The sequence below is a fragment of the Heterodontus francisci genome, chromosome 13, assembly GCF_036365525.1.
Source record: "Heterodontus francisci isolate sHetFra1 chromosome 13, sHetFra1.hap1, whole genome shotgun sequence".
In the NCBI taxonomy this organism is placed as follows: domain Eukaryota; kingdom Metazoa; phylum Chordata; class Chondrichthyes; order Heterodontiformes; family Heterodontidae; genus Heterodontus; species Heterodontus francisci.
In genome coordinates this window covers 36,157,170-36,173,355 of record NC_090383.1, presented here as the reverse complement: position 1 = coordinate 36,173,355, position 16,186 = coordinate 36,157,170, and the positions used below count along the sequence as shown (strand labels likewise).

The window sequence follows — 16,186 nt, the reverse complement described above, 5'->3', positions numbered from 1 at the left end:
CAGTGACCCGGCTTCAGTTCTGGGTACTGCCTGTGCGGAGTTTGCAAGTTCTCCGTGTTTGCGTGGGTTTCCGCCGGGTGCTCAGGTTTCCTCCCACCGCCAAAGACTTGCAGGTGATAGGTAAATTGGCCATTGTAAATTGCCCCTAGTGTAAGTAGGTGGTAGGGAATATGGGATTACTGTAGGGTTAGTATAAATGGGTGGTTCCTGGTCGGCACAGACTTGGTGGGCCAAAGGGCCTGTTTCAGTGCTGTATCGCTAAAATAAAAAAATAATAAAGTCGAATGGTCTGGTAACCGTCTATCGATTTGGTAAGGACCTTACACATGGCAACTGGGAAATTGTTCACGGTTGTCTGGCTAACCAGTATCAGAATTCTGCGCTTAGAGTAGCCTGTGAAGGGGCATTGTCTGCTTATCCTGATGACCAGCAGAGGTGGGATAATGTTGAATGCATTATCCTCTTGAACCATGCCTTGCTGGGTCTGCCCCATACTAAGCCTGTGGTCCAACCGGATGCTAAGGTTAAAAATAATACAGACAGTGTCTCTGTTTCATACAAACAGGGACAGAACAGGACACGGACTCCTTCTCGTTCCAGTTGCCCGCAGACTTGTTCCTTTGGGCCCCCGGACGGGCACTCTGGTCAGTTTACACCGAGGAGGAGTTAGTAACGAAGAGTTTGCAGGGTCGATTCGGTTTTTACAACGATTGTCACCATTAGACTAGCTTTCAATTCCAGATTTACTAATTGAATTTAAATTTCACCATCCGTCGCGGTGGGATTCGAGCCCATGTTCCCACAGCATTAACCAAGGTCTCTGGATTACTAGTCCAGTGATATTACCAATACACCACTGCCACACCTTAGCACTGAGTGAAAGATATTGATATCACAAAACAAACAGGCTGAAGTCATGCCGAGTAAATATCAACTGAAAAACAATACCTCACCTGAACACTGAAGCTGTGACAGAATTTGCGCCCCTTCAAACTGATGACTTGTCATTTTGAGATTAGGTTTGATGCATCGAATAAAGCTGGATCCCTAATGAAAAACATGTAGTGAGCAATCCACATCATTTGTGCTAATTCGCATCAAGTTTCACTAGTGAAAGTAGCTCTCCCCAAAAACTTTATAACTTCTATTAACAGTTCAGGGATAAATCTATTTGTTAACCTGGAAACAGAACTAAAGTACAGTTCCCATGCTAAGAAGCAGCATCACTCCCATTGAACTGCTGTCATTGTACATTTCTCCTTTAGCACACCATGCCACCAAGTGTTTGGTGCGCACAATTCGTTTTTAATCTCAACTGGACCACTTCAGGGAATTGGTAAACCAAAAGACAGGCGCTTTCTAACACGGAAACGCGACATGGGAGACATCCTGTACTGCTCTCATGAACCTTCTCCTGGTCACTTACAGAACAGCAGAGCCTGAGAGGTGGTTATCTGGTCATAGGCTTGCCCAGAGAGGGGTACCTGGTGGCCCCAAAGTAAAAAAAATTAAATGTACTTTACGTGCATTTTCTGACATACTAATTTTCTTAGTCTAGGTGATTTCCCACAGGTGTAAGCTGTGGTTCAGTGTTCTCAATCTCTGAGTCAGAAGGTTGTGGGTTTAGGTTCCATCCACAGACTTGAACACATAATCCAGTGCAGTACTGAGGAACTGCACCAAGGGAGATGCCGTCTGTTGGATGATTTATTAAATTAAGGCCCCATTTTCCCTTTCAGATGGATGTAAAAGATCCCATGGCACTATTCAAAGAAGAGCAGGGGATTTCTCCAATATTTACAGTTCAACCAATGCCACTAAACAGACTGACTGGTTATCACATAGCTTTTTAGGAGACCTTGTGCAAATTGGTTGTTGTGTTTCCTACATTACAACAGTGACTACACTTCAAAAGCACTTCATTGGCTGTGAAGTGCTTTGGGATATTCTGGGATCATGAAAGGTTATATAAATGCAAGTTCAGTTTTTCTTTCTTCATCTCTAGAAATTCACAAAGTACTGCTCTCTCCCTCCAACCTGCAAAGTGCCCTGCTCACAAATTATGGAATATAATCCTAATTTTATGTAACAGTTTAAAACAGCAATCAGTACTCACAGTGCTGCGCAATTTTTCAAGCAATAGATTCAATTGAGTCTGTGGGGATAAAGAAGGCAAACAAGAAACTTAATGATCTACAATCTGTGGCTGAACATCTGTAAGTGCATCAGTGAAACCTATGCTTCAAACGATAAATTTTTTATTTAACTGAATTTAGCACACTGTAGTGTAAAACAGACTAGAAAAACATTGAATGCATGCAATAAATTTTGTTTTCACATTATACAATGAGCTGATCAGTGAGAAAAATCTAATATCCACAAAATTTAAGAGCAGCAAAAAAAAAAAGCATATTGCAATACAATTTTTAAAAATAGGATGTGTGTTGACATGGTGGAGGCACAAGTGGAGCATGCAGCCAACATCCTCCATCTCATGAAGCAGCACTGATGAATGAAATGACTTCCAACAGAAACCATGCATGGCACGGCCCAACCTTAACCCTTACCACATCCAGCCCACAAAGTAGGTTGGTGTTGACAAGTTGGCCAAAACAATGGCTCTAGCTACTTCCCCCACCACCACCCCTGAAAAAAAAAACAGGAAATGGCAAGGGCCAAATCGAACAGGAGATGATCCCTCTGATGGACTATTGGCCTTGTGTTGTAATGAGCCATGCAGAGCAAGAAGCTCCCACACTCAATCTTATTTCCATGCTGAGCAATGGGAGCACTGCAATCACCTCAATTTCCCTGGCCTTGTGGGGAGAGGTAGAACATCATTTAGGTTTCTCCGCTCAGTGACTCCTGCTGGAAAGGCGCACATGTGGAGAATGAGTGAAGACAGCATTAATCTCAGGTATGATGATCCCAACAGCTCACTGACCAACACTATCCAGAATAACACATGAAAAATGGCCATTTGAGTGAGGTGCTGAACAAGTGCCGGGACTTGAGGAACCTTCCCCTTATATTGGTCATTCGCATGATAGGACGGGGTTAGGATTGAAAATATGAACAGAACATTTAAAAGTTTATGGAGCTATCTGAACCAGTCTCTGTTCAGTATTATTGGTTATTTGATTTTAATACAAGATTTATTTGAACTCGTGCTTCTGTTCAAGGTGATGGTGCTTCACTGCAGTGAATTTAAATGTAATAATGCATACCTGGAAAATGAATACTTCAATCTACAAAGTGGTTGCCTGCGAAGGTTAATAAATCAAATATATTGCACAGTATCAATGGTGTGCTTTCATTTGTGAGAATGCTCAGCCACCCCTTCTTCAATACAAATTGGAAGTTCCCATTTCGGGGAAGACTGGGGGACAAGGTTAGGTTAATGATAATGAAATAGAATTATTAAAAGAATGTCAATTCACTACAATGGAATCCCTGCTGTATACAACAGGTTAGTGTAGACAAAAGGCACACAGAACCAGATTTGCATTCAATAGGAGGATTCCATTACAGATTGTGCAACAAGCAATAGCGTGATTAGCCAGCAATTTTGCAAACATTAGGATATTTCAGGAAAGCGTCATCAGGATTGATGACAGGATTTGCACAAATTTAGCAGTGATTGACAAATGGGTCATATATTTTATTTTTATTTAGAGATACAGCACTGAAACAGGCCCTTTGGCCCACCGAGTCTGTGCCGACCATCAACCACCCATTTATACTAATCCTACATTAATCCCATTACCCTCTCACATCCCCACCTTCCCTCAATTCCCCTACCACCTACCTATACTAGGGGTAATTTAGAATGGCCAATTTACCCATCAACCTGCAAGTCTTTGGCTGTGGGAGGAAACTGGAGCACCCGGTGAAAACCCATGCGGTCACAGGGAGAACTTGCAAACTCCGCACAGGCAGTACCCAGAATCGAACCCGAGTCGCTGGAGCTGTGAGGCTGCGGTGCTAACCACTGCGCCACTGTGCCGCCCTAAAAATTTAAATTTAAAAAAAAAGTATCCAAAAAGGATGCTGGAGCCATTCACATTGTTAGAATGGGCACACAAGGTTTGTAAAAGCTACAGTTAGATGTATGGTAACTGAAAGACCAATTGTTATTACAAATAACTGCCTAAGTAGACTGCTGAAGCTTTGTTCTAGGATCAGTCTTGCGCTGAAAAGGGTTAAAATACCATTTTCAGCGACCAGCCAATAGGAATGAAGACAGCATTCTAACAGGTGCATTACTGGTGTGTGGTTGCTCGAGTAAAGATTTACCTGCCCATCTCTGGCTGTTGTCTACTTTTCCTTTCCCAACCTCCCTATAGTTTTCCCTACTCATCCTGAACTGGAACATCTCAGATCAAGCCACTGAGCAAAAGGAGCAGGAAACAGATGGAAAAAACAAGGCCAGAAAGTCAGCTTTACTAGAAGTAGAAGAGAGGAGATTAGGAGACTGCACCAGAAATTGTGGCAATGGGCAATAGGAAGAACTACTTGAGGATTATAAAAGTCACCTGACAGCTGTTTATATCAATTCATGCATTTTCTCTTCTCTTTTATCCTCAAGAATATAATTGAAAGTTGCAGAAAATAATTTTTACATTGATGTGGTTGTTAATTGAAATTTTAGTTATTCAAAACAATTAGGCTTTTTTCTGAAGAAGGGTCACTGATCCGAAACGTTAACTCTGCTTCTCTTTCCACAGATGCTGCCAGACCTGTTGAGTGGTTCCAGCATTTCTTTTTTTTATTTTATTATAGGCTTTTTTCTGGTTTGACATTTGCTGCTGTTATATTCAGTGATGTACAATCCAATGCACATCTTGAACAGATTTACACACAGTTGGTTTGCAATGATCAAATAAATCTTTAGCTACAGGTAACAAAAACCCACAGTTCTGATGTGTTCACCACTGAAGTTCAGATAATGGAAGCACAGAAAGTGTGTTTTTGAAAGGTATTTTATAAACCTCAATTGAAAAAGCAAATAGAGTAGAAGTACTGACAAGAAAGCAGTTTTAAGAGCAGAAAGTTGCATTGAACTAGAAATATCATAGACAGATAAGAACTGGCAAAGCACAATTTAGGGCACATTGCATGGTTTTAAATGCTAACTACAAGGGAAAAAAACTCATCTGACATCAAATGTAAAATGCAAATGCAAAATAACTAACCAGAGCTCAAATAAAAACGTATTTCATATTAGTTCACACAGCACCAGATAGTGCATTTAGAAAAGGTCTTAATAAAGAATAGCAATAGAATACCCTGAGATTTTAACCAATAACAAGACATATTGAAGAGTGGCTACTGCACTGTGCAATTAAACATAGGCTGAATGAAATACTCTTTTTGACAAGCGTGCAGAATTTGCCTTGATCCGAGAAGGGAAGTTGTTCCAAGACTCCACTCTAGGATTACCACTGTTGCCCGAGACCCATCAGTTAAGGGCCATTAGAGATGAGTGATAAATGCATGCCAGCGATGCCTACATCCCATGAATGAATAAAGAAAAATAAGGTTGAAATTTGTTTTTGATAAGTGCTCATTAAGTACATCGAGCACCTGATTGATTAAACTCTGGTGCTAAAGGTGAAAACAAAAATAAATCCAATTAATTGATTAGGTACAAATATACATGAGTAACTGGATAATTTACTGCAGGAGAGAGGGAGACTAATGTCATGAGCGACTTAGAATGGTTTGAAAGCACATTTAATAGTTATCCTTTAACACATTCTCTTCACAATAATGCATAAGAACGTTAAGACTTCATCATTATTAAGTACACATTACCAGTTCCTCGAGTTATGTGGTGAAGCTCTCATTTAGGGAATTTTCAAATGGGACTAAACAATGTATCACAACAGCAATGAGAAGTTAAAATAAATCCATAAAGAGTAAAAGTTACTGCAGCATGTTATAGGCTGAAAGGAAACTCAGTCATACAATCTTGATACATTTCAAAAAGAATTGTATTTCAACTTAATGGACCTCTTTCCATAACTATGGGACAAAAAAGTGTTTCGATGCTTCTTAAATGTCATGTGAGAAGACTGTAGATTTCTGATTTACTAATGGAATTATACAATTTTACAACATAGGAGTTTTCCAAATGAATCTACCTTGAATTTATTCCCAACGCTAATGAAGCTCAGTTTTCCTGCCTTCTGTTTCGTGTCTTTAGTGTTGTTGGTTCCTTCAAAAAGTTTCCGGACAAACAGGTCCTTTGATTCCGACACAAGTGATTCCAAGGACATGTGTAAGGCATCATTATTCTTTTCTACAAACTTAGCCTGTCAGGGAGAAAGTCACACTGAGCACTTCCTATATTTAGGATGAAACGACTTCAATGATTAGAAAGCGTATAACGAGAGGTGAACGGACAGTGGAGACTTTATGGGCAGAATTTAGAAATAGAAAAATATCCAAGACTGTAGTGGGAGTCATGTATAGGTTCCCTGATGGCAGCTATGAAGTGGCAGAACCTAAAAATGCAATATTTAGTTAAATATGCGGCAAAGTCAGAGTGGTTTTAATGGGAGAATTTAGCTTTCATAAAGATTGGGATAAGCAGACTAGCTTACGTCAGAAAGGCAGTGAAATGTTTGAGCATGTTCAGCATTGTTTTCTGTCACAATTATATCCTAGAACTAACATGGGGACAGGCTATATCAGATTTAATGAGTAATGAGCCAGAATTAGTTAACAGCCTAATGGAGCATGAAGAATTATCTAACAGCGGGCATAATATGATTGAGTTCGACATTGTGTTGAACGGGAGAAATATGAATGAGCTAAGATTCTAAATTTAGGTAAGGCTGACTTCAATGAGATGAAAGAGAGACTGTCCAGAGTGAACTGGGCAAATCTATTAATTGGTAAAATGACAGAAGATCAGCGACAGGAATTCAAAAATGAATTTGTGATACAGAACCAGTTTATCTAATGCCACAAAAAAAGCCAGTATGGCTAAAAAGGTAAAGGAGAACTTCAAACAAAAACAAAAAGTATACATGAGTGCAAAAAAAGCACAGATCCTGGTGACTGGGAGATATATAAAGAACAGAAGGTGACAAAATAGAGCTACAAAAAGGGAGTAAGAAAAGGAACTGGAAAGGATATCAAAATCAACACAATTTCCTTTATAATTAAATTAGAATAAAGTGATGAGGAGCACTGTGGGACCATTAAAAACTGATTAACAGTGACATTGCAAATGAAAATAAGGAAATGGCAGACATGTTGAATAATTACTTTGCATCAGCATTAACAGTAGAGGAACATCCCAAGGTAAATATTAAATCAGGGAAAAAGACCAAAATAACTCTATGGTTCTAAGCTAATGTAAGCAAAATCACAGAAATAAAGTAATGGCATTAAAGAGTGCCAAACCCCTAGGACCAGATAGCTTCTATCCCAGAGTTTAAAGGAAGTAGGTGAGAACATTTCAGAAGCTCTAACTACAGGCTTCCAAAATACTCTCAATTCAGGAACTGTTCCTTTAGATTGGAAAACGGTACACCACTTCACTATTTAAGAAATGAGAGAGGGGGAAACTAGGGAATTGCAGACCAGTAACATCAATCATTGGGAAATTATTAGAGTCTATAACTAAGGATACAGTTACTGAACACCTTGAAAATTTGATCAGAGGGGGCCAGCATAGATTTGTAAAGGGTAGGTTATGCCTGATGAATCTAACGGAATTTTTAAAAGAAATTACTAAAATAATGGACAAGGGAATGTCTATGGAAGTTATTTATATGGACTGCCAAAAGGAATTTGATAAGATCCCTCCTAAGAGTCTAGTAACTAAAGCTGAAGCTCATTGAATTGAAGGCAAATTATTGACGTGGTTAGGAAATTGGCTGAACAGCAGAAGACAGAGAGCAGGGATATTGGGCAGATACTGGATGTGACTAGCAATGTACCAGAAGGATCTGTGTTGGGTCTGAACTATTCACTGCATTTATTAATGACTTAGATGATGCAATAGCCACATATCCAAATCTGCCAAAGACACAAAGATAGGCGACATTGCAAGCAGTATAGATAGAAGTGCAAACTTACAAAGAGATATTGATATATTAAGTGAATGGGTAAAACTGTGGCAAATGGATCCCAATATATGCAAGTGTGAGGCCATCCACTGTGGACCTAAATGGATAGATCAGAGTACTGTCTAAATGTTGAAAAGCTAGAAACAGTGGAGGTCCAAAGAGACTTGGGAGTCCCTGTACTCAAATCATTTAAATGTCGTGAATAGATACAGAAAATAATCAAAATGGCTAATGTAATGCTGAGCTTTATGTCAAAAGGACTAAAATACAAGGGATAGAATTTATGCTACAGGTATACAAAGCCCTAGGCACCACAACTTAGCAAAAACATACTGGTTTTGGAAGGAGTGCAGCACAGATTCACCAGAATGAGTCCTGGAACTCCAAGGGTTAAATTAAGAGGGAAACTACACAAACTAGGGTTGTATTTCCTGGAACGTAGAAGGTTAAGGAATGACTTAATCAACACTCCCAAGATATCAAAGGGACCTAATAAGGTAGAGAGAGAGAAACTATTTTCACTGGTTGGGGAGTCTAGGACTTGGGGACAGAGCCCAAAAGTTAGAGCCAAATCTTTCAGGAGTGAAATTAGGAGACACTTCTACATGCAAAGGATAGGAGGAGCTTGGAACTCTCTTCCACAAAGTGGAGCTGAGGATTGATCAATTGTTAATTTTAAATTTGAGACATAGATTTTTGTTAACCAAAAGGTATTAAGGGATATGGGGCAAAGATGGGTAAATGGAGTTAGGTCACAGATGAGAACAATGGTCACACTGAATGGTGAAACTGGTCAGGGGTTAAATAGCCTACTCCTGTTCCCATATTCCAGGTACTTAAATTTAAAACCCAGTAAAGCCATTCACAACCACAAGAACAATAAGTAGGGAATTAAATCTACAGCCAAATAAACTGGAAAATGTATCTTCTTAAACATCTAAAAGATAAATGAATTGCTTCACATATTCAAGTGATTCATGAAGACATTAAAATTTGAGAAATATTGCACTGCAGTATAAAAAAGGATTCCAAAAATAAGGAAAATCTGTGGAAATACTGTAAAACAGTAGCTTGCTGAGAACTGAAAGGGCCTTTTGAGAGTATCAGCTGTAGCTCAGTCAGAAGGTTGTAGGTTCAAGTCCCACTCCAGAGACTTCAGTACATAATCCAAACTGACACTTCAGTGTAAAAATGAGGGATCACTGCACTGTTGAAGGTGCATTCTTTCTGATGAGATGTTAACCTCCTCAGCAGGTTGCAAAAGATTCCCAGCACTATTTTGAAGAATGGAAGTTCTCCCCAGTGTCCTGGTGAATATACATATCCCTCAACAAGCACCTAGAAAACAGATATCAGGTCATTATCTCAGTGCTGTTTTTTGGGACCTTGCTCTGTGCAATTTAACTGCCACGTTTCCTACGTTATAAGTGCCTACATTTCAAAAGTATTTCATTGGCCTTAAGAAACTTTGGAAGTTCCTGAGGTTGTGAAAGGCACAGTATAAATGTTAATTTTTCTTATATTCTTTCTCTTGCTTGGTTCTAAAGGACTGTATAGAACCCAATCAATGAAAAACTTACTGTTTCATAGCAGACTGCTCCAGCAAAGTGCCTGATGATAAACCCTTCGTCATCACGGATGTTCCTGTGAACTGTCAGTTTGGATTTTCTAGGAATCTAAACAGTGAAAAGATGCATGTTCTGGTTTACAGGCATCACAACAGCAGTGCTTCAATGTTTCCTTCTTGAAATGGTTTAAAAAGGCACAACTAGCACCAAGACACCCCCCACTCATTATTTTTTTTGTACAAATTTTGTTTTCTAACGTTCTTTATCCATTATAAAATACTACAAAACCACATCGGCCCAGACCTTGAGGTTGTAATGATGGTCATTGTAACTGTGAAACTGACAGCAACTTCTGTCGTCCACACATGCGCAGTTAAATGTGGAAATCTAGAAGTTGCTGTCAGTGATTCCCTGCTCCTCCACAGGGAGCACCATTGAACCCACACAGTTGTAAATTCTAAGAAATCACTGGAATTGATGGAATGCCAACATTTTACACTCTAAGCTCACTGTAAAGCGCCCCACCCCCCAAAAAAAGTTACGCCTTGTTGAATCAGGGTTTTTACTTAACAACCTCTCTGGCCCTGAAAAAGTAACTTTATATTTTGTGGAATGTCAAATGCTTCTATTATGATAAAAATGCCACAGGTTTTTAATATGATAAAAAATTTTGAGGTTTATGATCTTACAGCTTCTACCTTAATCCTATTTGTACGTTCCATCTCTATTTATCTCTGTAAAGTAATTTTTTTTTAAATGAAGGATAATCAGTACATTTTAATGGGTGAGAGAATTTTCCAATGTGATTGGCTGCTTAGCCTGTTCGATGACATCACAATTATTGGACCCAGAGATCCCCTACGTTTGGTGTCAGGATCAAATTAATGGCAGGAAAGGTGAAATCCACATCACAGAAATTACTTTGTTCGTCATCAGCGGCAAGCGCCATTACTTGCCATTGACCACAAAATTTAGCCCATTATCAACATATACCAAGATAGAAATGACAAACTACTTCCCAAAATGAAGACCACTGTAAAAATCCTAACTGCAGTTACATCGTCTAAACAACTGATTCTCATTAAAGACACTCAAGTTCACTATCACTGAATTTAAGAATGGCTCCCAGCAGCCAGACTCTTCTGTGCAATCTTTTCACTCCCACAGTAGTAATCTATTATAGTTTGTAATATTGGCTATAATCTACAATACTGATCTGTTGTAGCTTCTGATTGGTCATACCGATTGAACACTTGGGACCTACAACCATATCTGGATGGAACTCGGCCGACAGGTGCATAGGACACAAGCGATACCTGTGTGAAACACCAACACTTTTTCCTCCCCATTCAGCTGACCACAGAAAACAAGCTGTAATTCACATTTTTATACAAGTTTGTAAATGGCTGAAGCAGATAACCAGTCAGGGCTGTTAAGTAATATTGGGATATATTTAATGAGAATTTGCTTTCCCTAACTGGTTACTGTAATAATTATATTGGCTGCCATTTAACCAGCGTTACATTTATTTTTCCGCATCCAATTGCCTCCCACTCCTATCCAGAACACTGGGGATGAGCAGCCCTCTTATACATTGACTAAATGGCTACTCACTGCGTGAGGGCCATTATAGCTAAGCCCACTCCTGTCTTCACCCACCATCCATACATGCTCTTTGCAGATGTGACTGAACAGCGATCAGAAGCAGGAGCCCTGGATGATTTTTCCCTTCCATAAGTCCGGAACACTGAGACAAACTCTTGTCCCCAGTTGAAACCAGCTACCTCAGCACAGATTAAGAAACACATGGGGAAGGTCCTACTTTGTAAATGACTCCAGTCCTACTACTGAGCAGACAGTAACTCACTGTGAGTCGGAAGTGATTCTTATGCTTCTGGTGTATCATGGTAGTAAAATGTTGGTCACTGGTTTGAGGTAGACGGTTTTCTTCATCCAGAATATCCAGGATTCCCACCAATTTAGCTTCAATTAAATCTGTTTAATGGCACAAAAAAATAAATTTGCATGTACATTAAGCACTAGGTTACAGTCATATTCATGGTATTGATAGCAGTGGTTTATGGATTTTGCATTTCTAACATTGCAAGTCACAGCCGTGTGTGCTTGGCAACAGCTACTCAGGTTGCAACCGCTAGTAGTGGAACCTGTAATCATAGCCTGAACACCCAGCAACATGGCAAATGCAACAGCAATGGTATTAAAACTACCGGTCATCTCCATGTAACACCGGAAGGCACACAGCCCCTCTTATCAACTTGACTGTATAATAAAAGTGAGACTAGAGGGTAAAATTCCAGTGGATTCAGCACAAGGCAAGTGTTCCAGATAAATGCTGAGAGTTGGGATCACAAGGGTCAAGGAGGAATTGGGGCGTTCACAGTCAGAGAGCGACCCGGAGCCTTGGAATTGAAAAGCAATCGACTAATGAGTCTTTTATATGAACTTCCAGCAGGCATTTGATAAAGTCCCTCATAAGAGACCGCTAGCTAACGTTAAAGATCATGAAATTTGAAGCAAATTATTGATCTGGTTAGGAAATTAGCTTTGTGGATGGAGACAGAGACTAGGGATAATGGGCAGGTACTCTCATTGGCAGGATGTGACCATTGATCTCCTGCAAGGATCTGTTTTGGGGCCTCAACTATTCACTGTATTCATTAACTTAGATGATGGGATTTCCAAATTTTCTAAAGACACAAAGATTGTAAGCAGTGTAGATGGAAATTTAAAATTGCAAAGAGACATTGATAGATTAAGTGAATGGGCAAAATTGTGGCAAATGAATTTCCAAATGGTGAAAAGCAAGAATCAATGGAGGTCCAAAGAGATTTGGTGCACAGATTATCAAAAGGTTATGAGCAGGTATAGTAAATAACTGAAAAGGTTCATAGAATGCTGGCTTTTATATCTAGGGGACTAGAATACAAGGGGGTAGAAGTCATGCTTCAGCTATACAAAACGCTGGTCAGGCCACATCTGGTGCAAGCAGTTTGGCCACCACACCTTAGGAAGAATATACTGGCCTTGGAGGGAGTGCAGAGTAGACTTACTAGAATGATACCTGGTAGAAGGAGAGATTAAACAAATTAGGGTTGCATTCCACAGAATCTAAAAGGTTAAGGGTGATCTGATCGAAGTTTTCAAGATACTAAGGGAACAGAGGGTAGATTGGTAGAAACTATTTTCGTTAGTTTTGAAGTTTAGGACTAGGGGCCACAGTGTAAAAATTCAAGCTAGACATATCAAAAATGAAATTAAGAAACAGTTCTACATGCAAAGTAACAGTTTGGAGTCCTCCCCAGATGGCAATTGATACTAGATCATAGAGTTTTGCTAGTCAAAGTTAAGGAATATGGGGCAAAGGCAGGTATATAAAGTTAGGTCACATGTTAGCCATGATCTCATTGAATGGCAGATCAGGCTTGAGGAGATAAATAGACTACTCCCGTTCCTATGTTCCTCACAGCTTACTTTCCCACCTAGCTTTGTATCGTTACCAAACTTGGATACATTAAACTCTGTCCCTTCATTCGAAGTCATTAATATAGATTGTAAATAGCTCCAATCAGGCCCCAGCACCGATCCTTGTGGCATCCCACTAGTGACAGCCTGCCAACCTGAAAATGACCCGTTTATTCCTACTCTCTATTTTCTGTCATCTAACCAATTATCAATCCATGTTAATAAATTACCCTAATCTTGTGCAACAACTTTGTGTGGCACCTTATCAAATGCCTTTTGAAAATCCAAATATACTACATCAATGTTTCCCTTTTATCCTCCCTGCCAGTTACAGCCTCAAAACATTTATCAAACATTATTTCCCTTTTATAAAACCAAGTTGACTGCCTATTTATATCATGATTTTCTAAATGCCTTGTTACCACTTCCTCAATAATAGATTCCAGCGTATCCCTGATGACGACCGTCAGGCTAACTGGCCTGTAGTTCCCTCTTTTCTCTCTTCATTCTTTCTTGAATAGTAGTGCTACATTTGCGACCTTCCAATTCACTTGGACCATTCCAGAATCTAGGGAATTTTGGAAGATCACAACCAGTGCACCCACAATCTCTGCAGCTATCTCTTTTAGGACCCTAGGTTGTAGACCATCAGGTTCTTACTGGATCTTTTAACTACAACAATATCATTACATCCAAAACATACATCAGACAAAATTGAAACAAAATGAATCTCTTCATGCAGGCTCCTTTGATACTTACCTATGCAGTCTTGATTGTCAACATAGTGCACTTCATTCACGCCAAGCCCCTCTTTGTGATATAGCTCTTGTTCCTAACAGTGCACAGGCCAGGTTAGTATTACTACATTAAGCATTTGGGATTACCATTGTTTGGAACTTTCACAACAATTTTATGATCAACCTCCATAAAATTTATTTTTATTGTCAGCATCAAATGTTATTACTAGAGAATGCATCATCTTTTATGGGGTATTTGAGTTTTTCAGGTAGCATTATAGTTTCACAACTATCCAATAACATACTTATATTTTGTCTTCGAAAATATGTAAAAAAAACTGGGGAGAGGAGAATGCACATGTGGGAGGATTTGCTTGGGTGGAGGGGGAGCAGGGTGCGCCGATGTGGGTGGAGAGATGATGCGGGAGAGGTATGCGCGCGCACATACATACACACTCCTCCAACTGCACCTACTGAATTGTTTCTTTGAAATTTCCTGCACCAGACATCCTCACCTCCTGAATGAGATTGTTTCTTTAAGCCTTCAATAAGCAACTAAGCACTGTGAACTCAGTAACTGCCCAATGCATTTCACTTCATGTTGAACCTTGACAACAAACTGAAAAGATTTTCATCCACAGCGCTGCAACACAGCTTCCAGAGGTGAAAGGATATACTGCTAATCAATATTCCCTCTAAGCTGTGTGGCCACACAGCAACCCAAAAGTTCCTGTGCAGGCCACGCACAAGTCCGTCCCTTTAAGTTATTGCAGCTGTGCAGAATTAAAAGAGCCTGCACACTTAAACAATTTGCCCGGATGCTGCAAAAACAAAAATTAGCGGGTACATTGCTGCTAATTCACTGCATCCTCCTGTCTGAAAAATAAGCTTTTCCTTTTAGATCACAAGAACCTTTCCTAATATGCTTGAAAAACAAGGCCACATTCTCAGATCAGGGCCAAGGTGTCTTGAGCTTTTGGTGAGCCTGAATAAATCTGATTACACCATCACTGCTAATTACCAAAAGATTAGAATACAACATTGATCAAAAAAAGTAACAGTAACATTTAATTTTTATCCACACAAAAGAAATGTGCTGCTATAGACGATCTGAAAATTATAAACCATACAGCCAATTAATTGGGGAAGGCCAACTTCAATGGGGCGAGAACAGATTTGGGCCCAGATAAAATGGAATCAAAGCTTGGCAGGCAAAACAGTAACTGAAAAATTTGCTGTGCATAAAGAGGAGATAGTTTGGGTACAGTCAAGGTACATTCCCATGAGTGGGAAAGGTAGGGCAAAGAAATCCAGAGCTCTCTGGATGACGAAAGAGAAAGAGAGTAAGGTGAAGCAAAAAAAAAGGGTGAATATGACAGATGTTAAGTGGAGAATACAAGTGCAAACCAACTGAATATAGAAGGTTCAGAGGGGAAGTGAAGAAAGAGTATGAGAAGAGACTGGCAGCTAGCATAAAAGGGAATCTAAAAGTCTTCTATAGACATATAAATATTAAAAAGATGGTAAAAAGAGGAGTGAGGTCTATTAGGAACTAAAAAGGGGATTTATGCGTGGAGGCAGGGGACATGGCTGAGGTACTAAATGAGTACGTTGCATCTGTCTTTACCAACGAAGAAGCTGCTGCCCAAGTCATAGAGAAAGAGGAGGTAGTTGAGACACTGGAAGAGCTAAAAATTGATAAAAAGGAGGTATTAAACAGACTACAAAAACAAGAAATGCTGGATTCACTCAGCAGGTCTGGCAGCATCTGTGGAAAGAGAAGCAGAGTTAACGTTTCGGGTCAGTGACCCGATGCATTCAAGAATACCAAAGGAAGCAAGGGTGGAAATTGCAGAGGCACTGGCCATATCTTCCAATCCTCCTTAGATTCAAGGGTGATGCCAGAGGACTGAAGAATTACAAATGGTACACACTTGTTCAAGAAAGATTGTAAAGATGAACGCAGCAACTACAAGCCAGGCTGGTAGAATGGGTGGACAAGTTGCAAATTAAAATTAATGCAGAGAAGTGTAAAATGTTTCATTTTGGTAGGAGGAATGAGGTGAGGCAATATAAAACAAAGGGTACAATTCTAAAGGGGATGCTGGAGCAAAGGGAATACATATGCACTAATCATTGAAGGTGGCAGGGCAGATTGAGGAAGCTGTTCATAAAGCTTTCGGGATCCTGGGCTTTATAAGTAGTGGCATAGAGTACAAAAGCAAGGAGGTTATGATAAACTTGTATAAAACACTGGTTTGGCCTCAACTGGAATATTGTGTCCCGTTCTGGGCACCACACTTTAGGTAGGGTG

The 16,186-nt window shown here is 39.7% G+C and overlaps 1 protein-coding gene across 6 annotated transcripts in view; it reads right to left on the bottom strand.

The window, feature by feature from the left end:
* The window catches only part of LOC137376336 (unconventional myosin-VI-like), a 344,835-nt gene that overhangs the window by 63,361 nt on the left and 265,288 nt on the right, over window positions 1–16,186 (bottom strand). For all 6 annotated transcript variants that reach the window (XM_068044672.1, XM_068044673.1, XM_068044676.1 and 3 more), the window contains exons 15-20: window positions 13,895–13,967; window positions 11,520–11,647; window positions 9,665–9,760; window positions 6,147–6,317; window positions 2,117–2,155; window positions 954–1,047 (exon numbers count right to left, since the gene is read on the bottom strand). In XM_068044672.1, coding sequence (XP_067900773.1) covers window positions 954–1,047; window positions 2,117–2,155; window positions 6,147–6,317; window positions 9,665–9,760; window positions 11,520–11,647; window positions 13,895–13,967 — 601 coding nt within the window. The remainder of the gene's footprint in view (window positions 1–953; window positions 1,048–2,116; window positions 2,156–6,146; window positions 6,318–9,664; window positions 9,761–11,519; window positions 11,648–13,894; window positions 13,968–16,186) is intronic.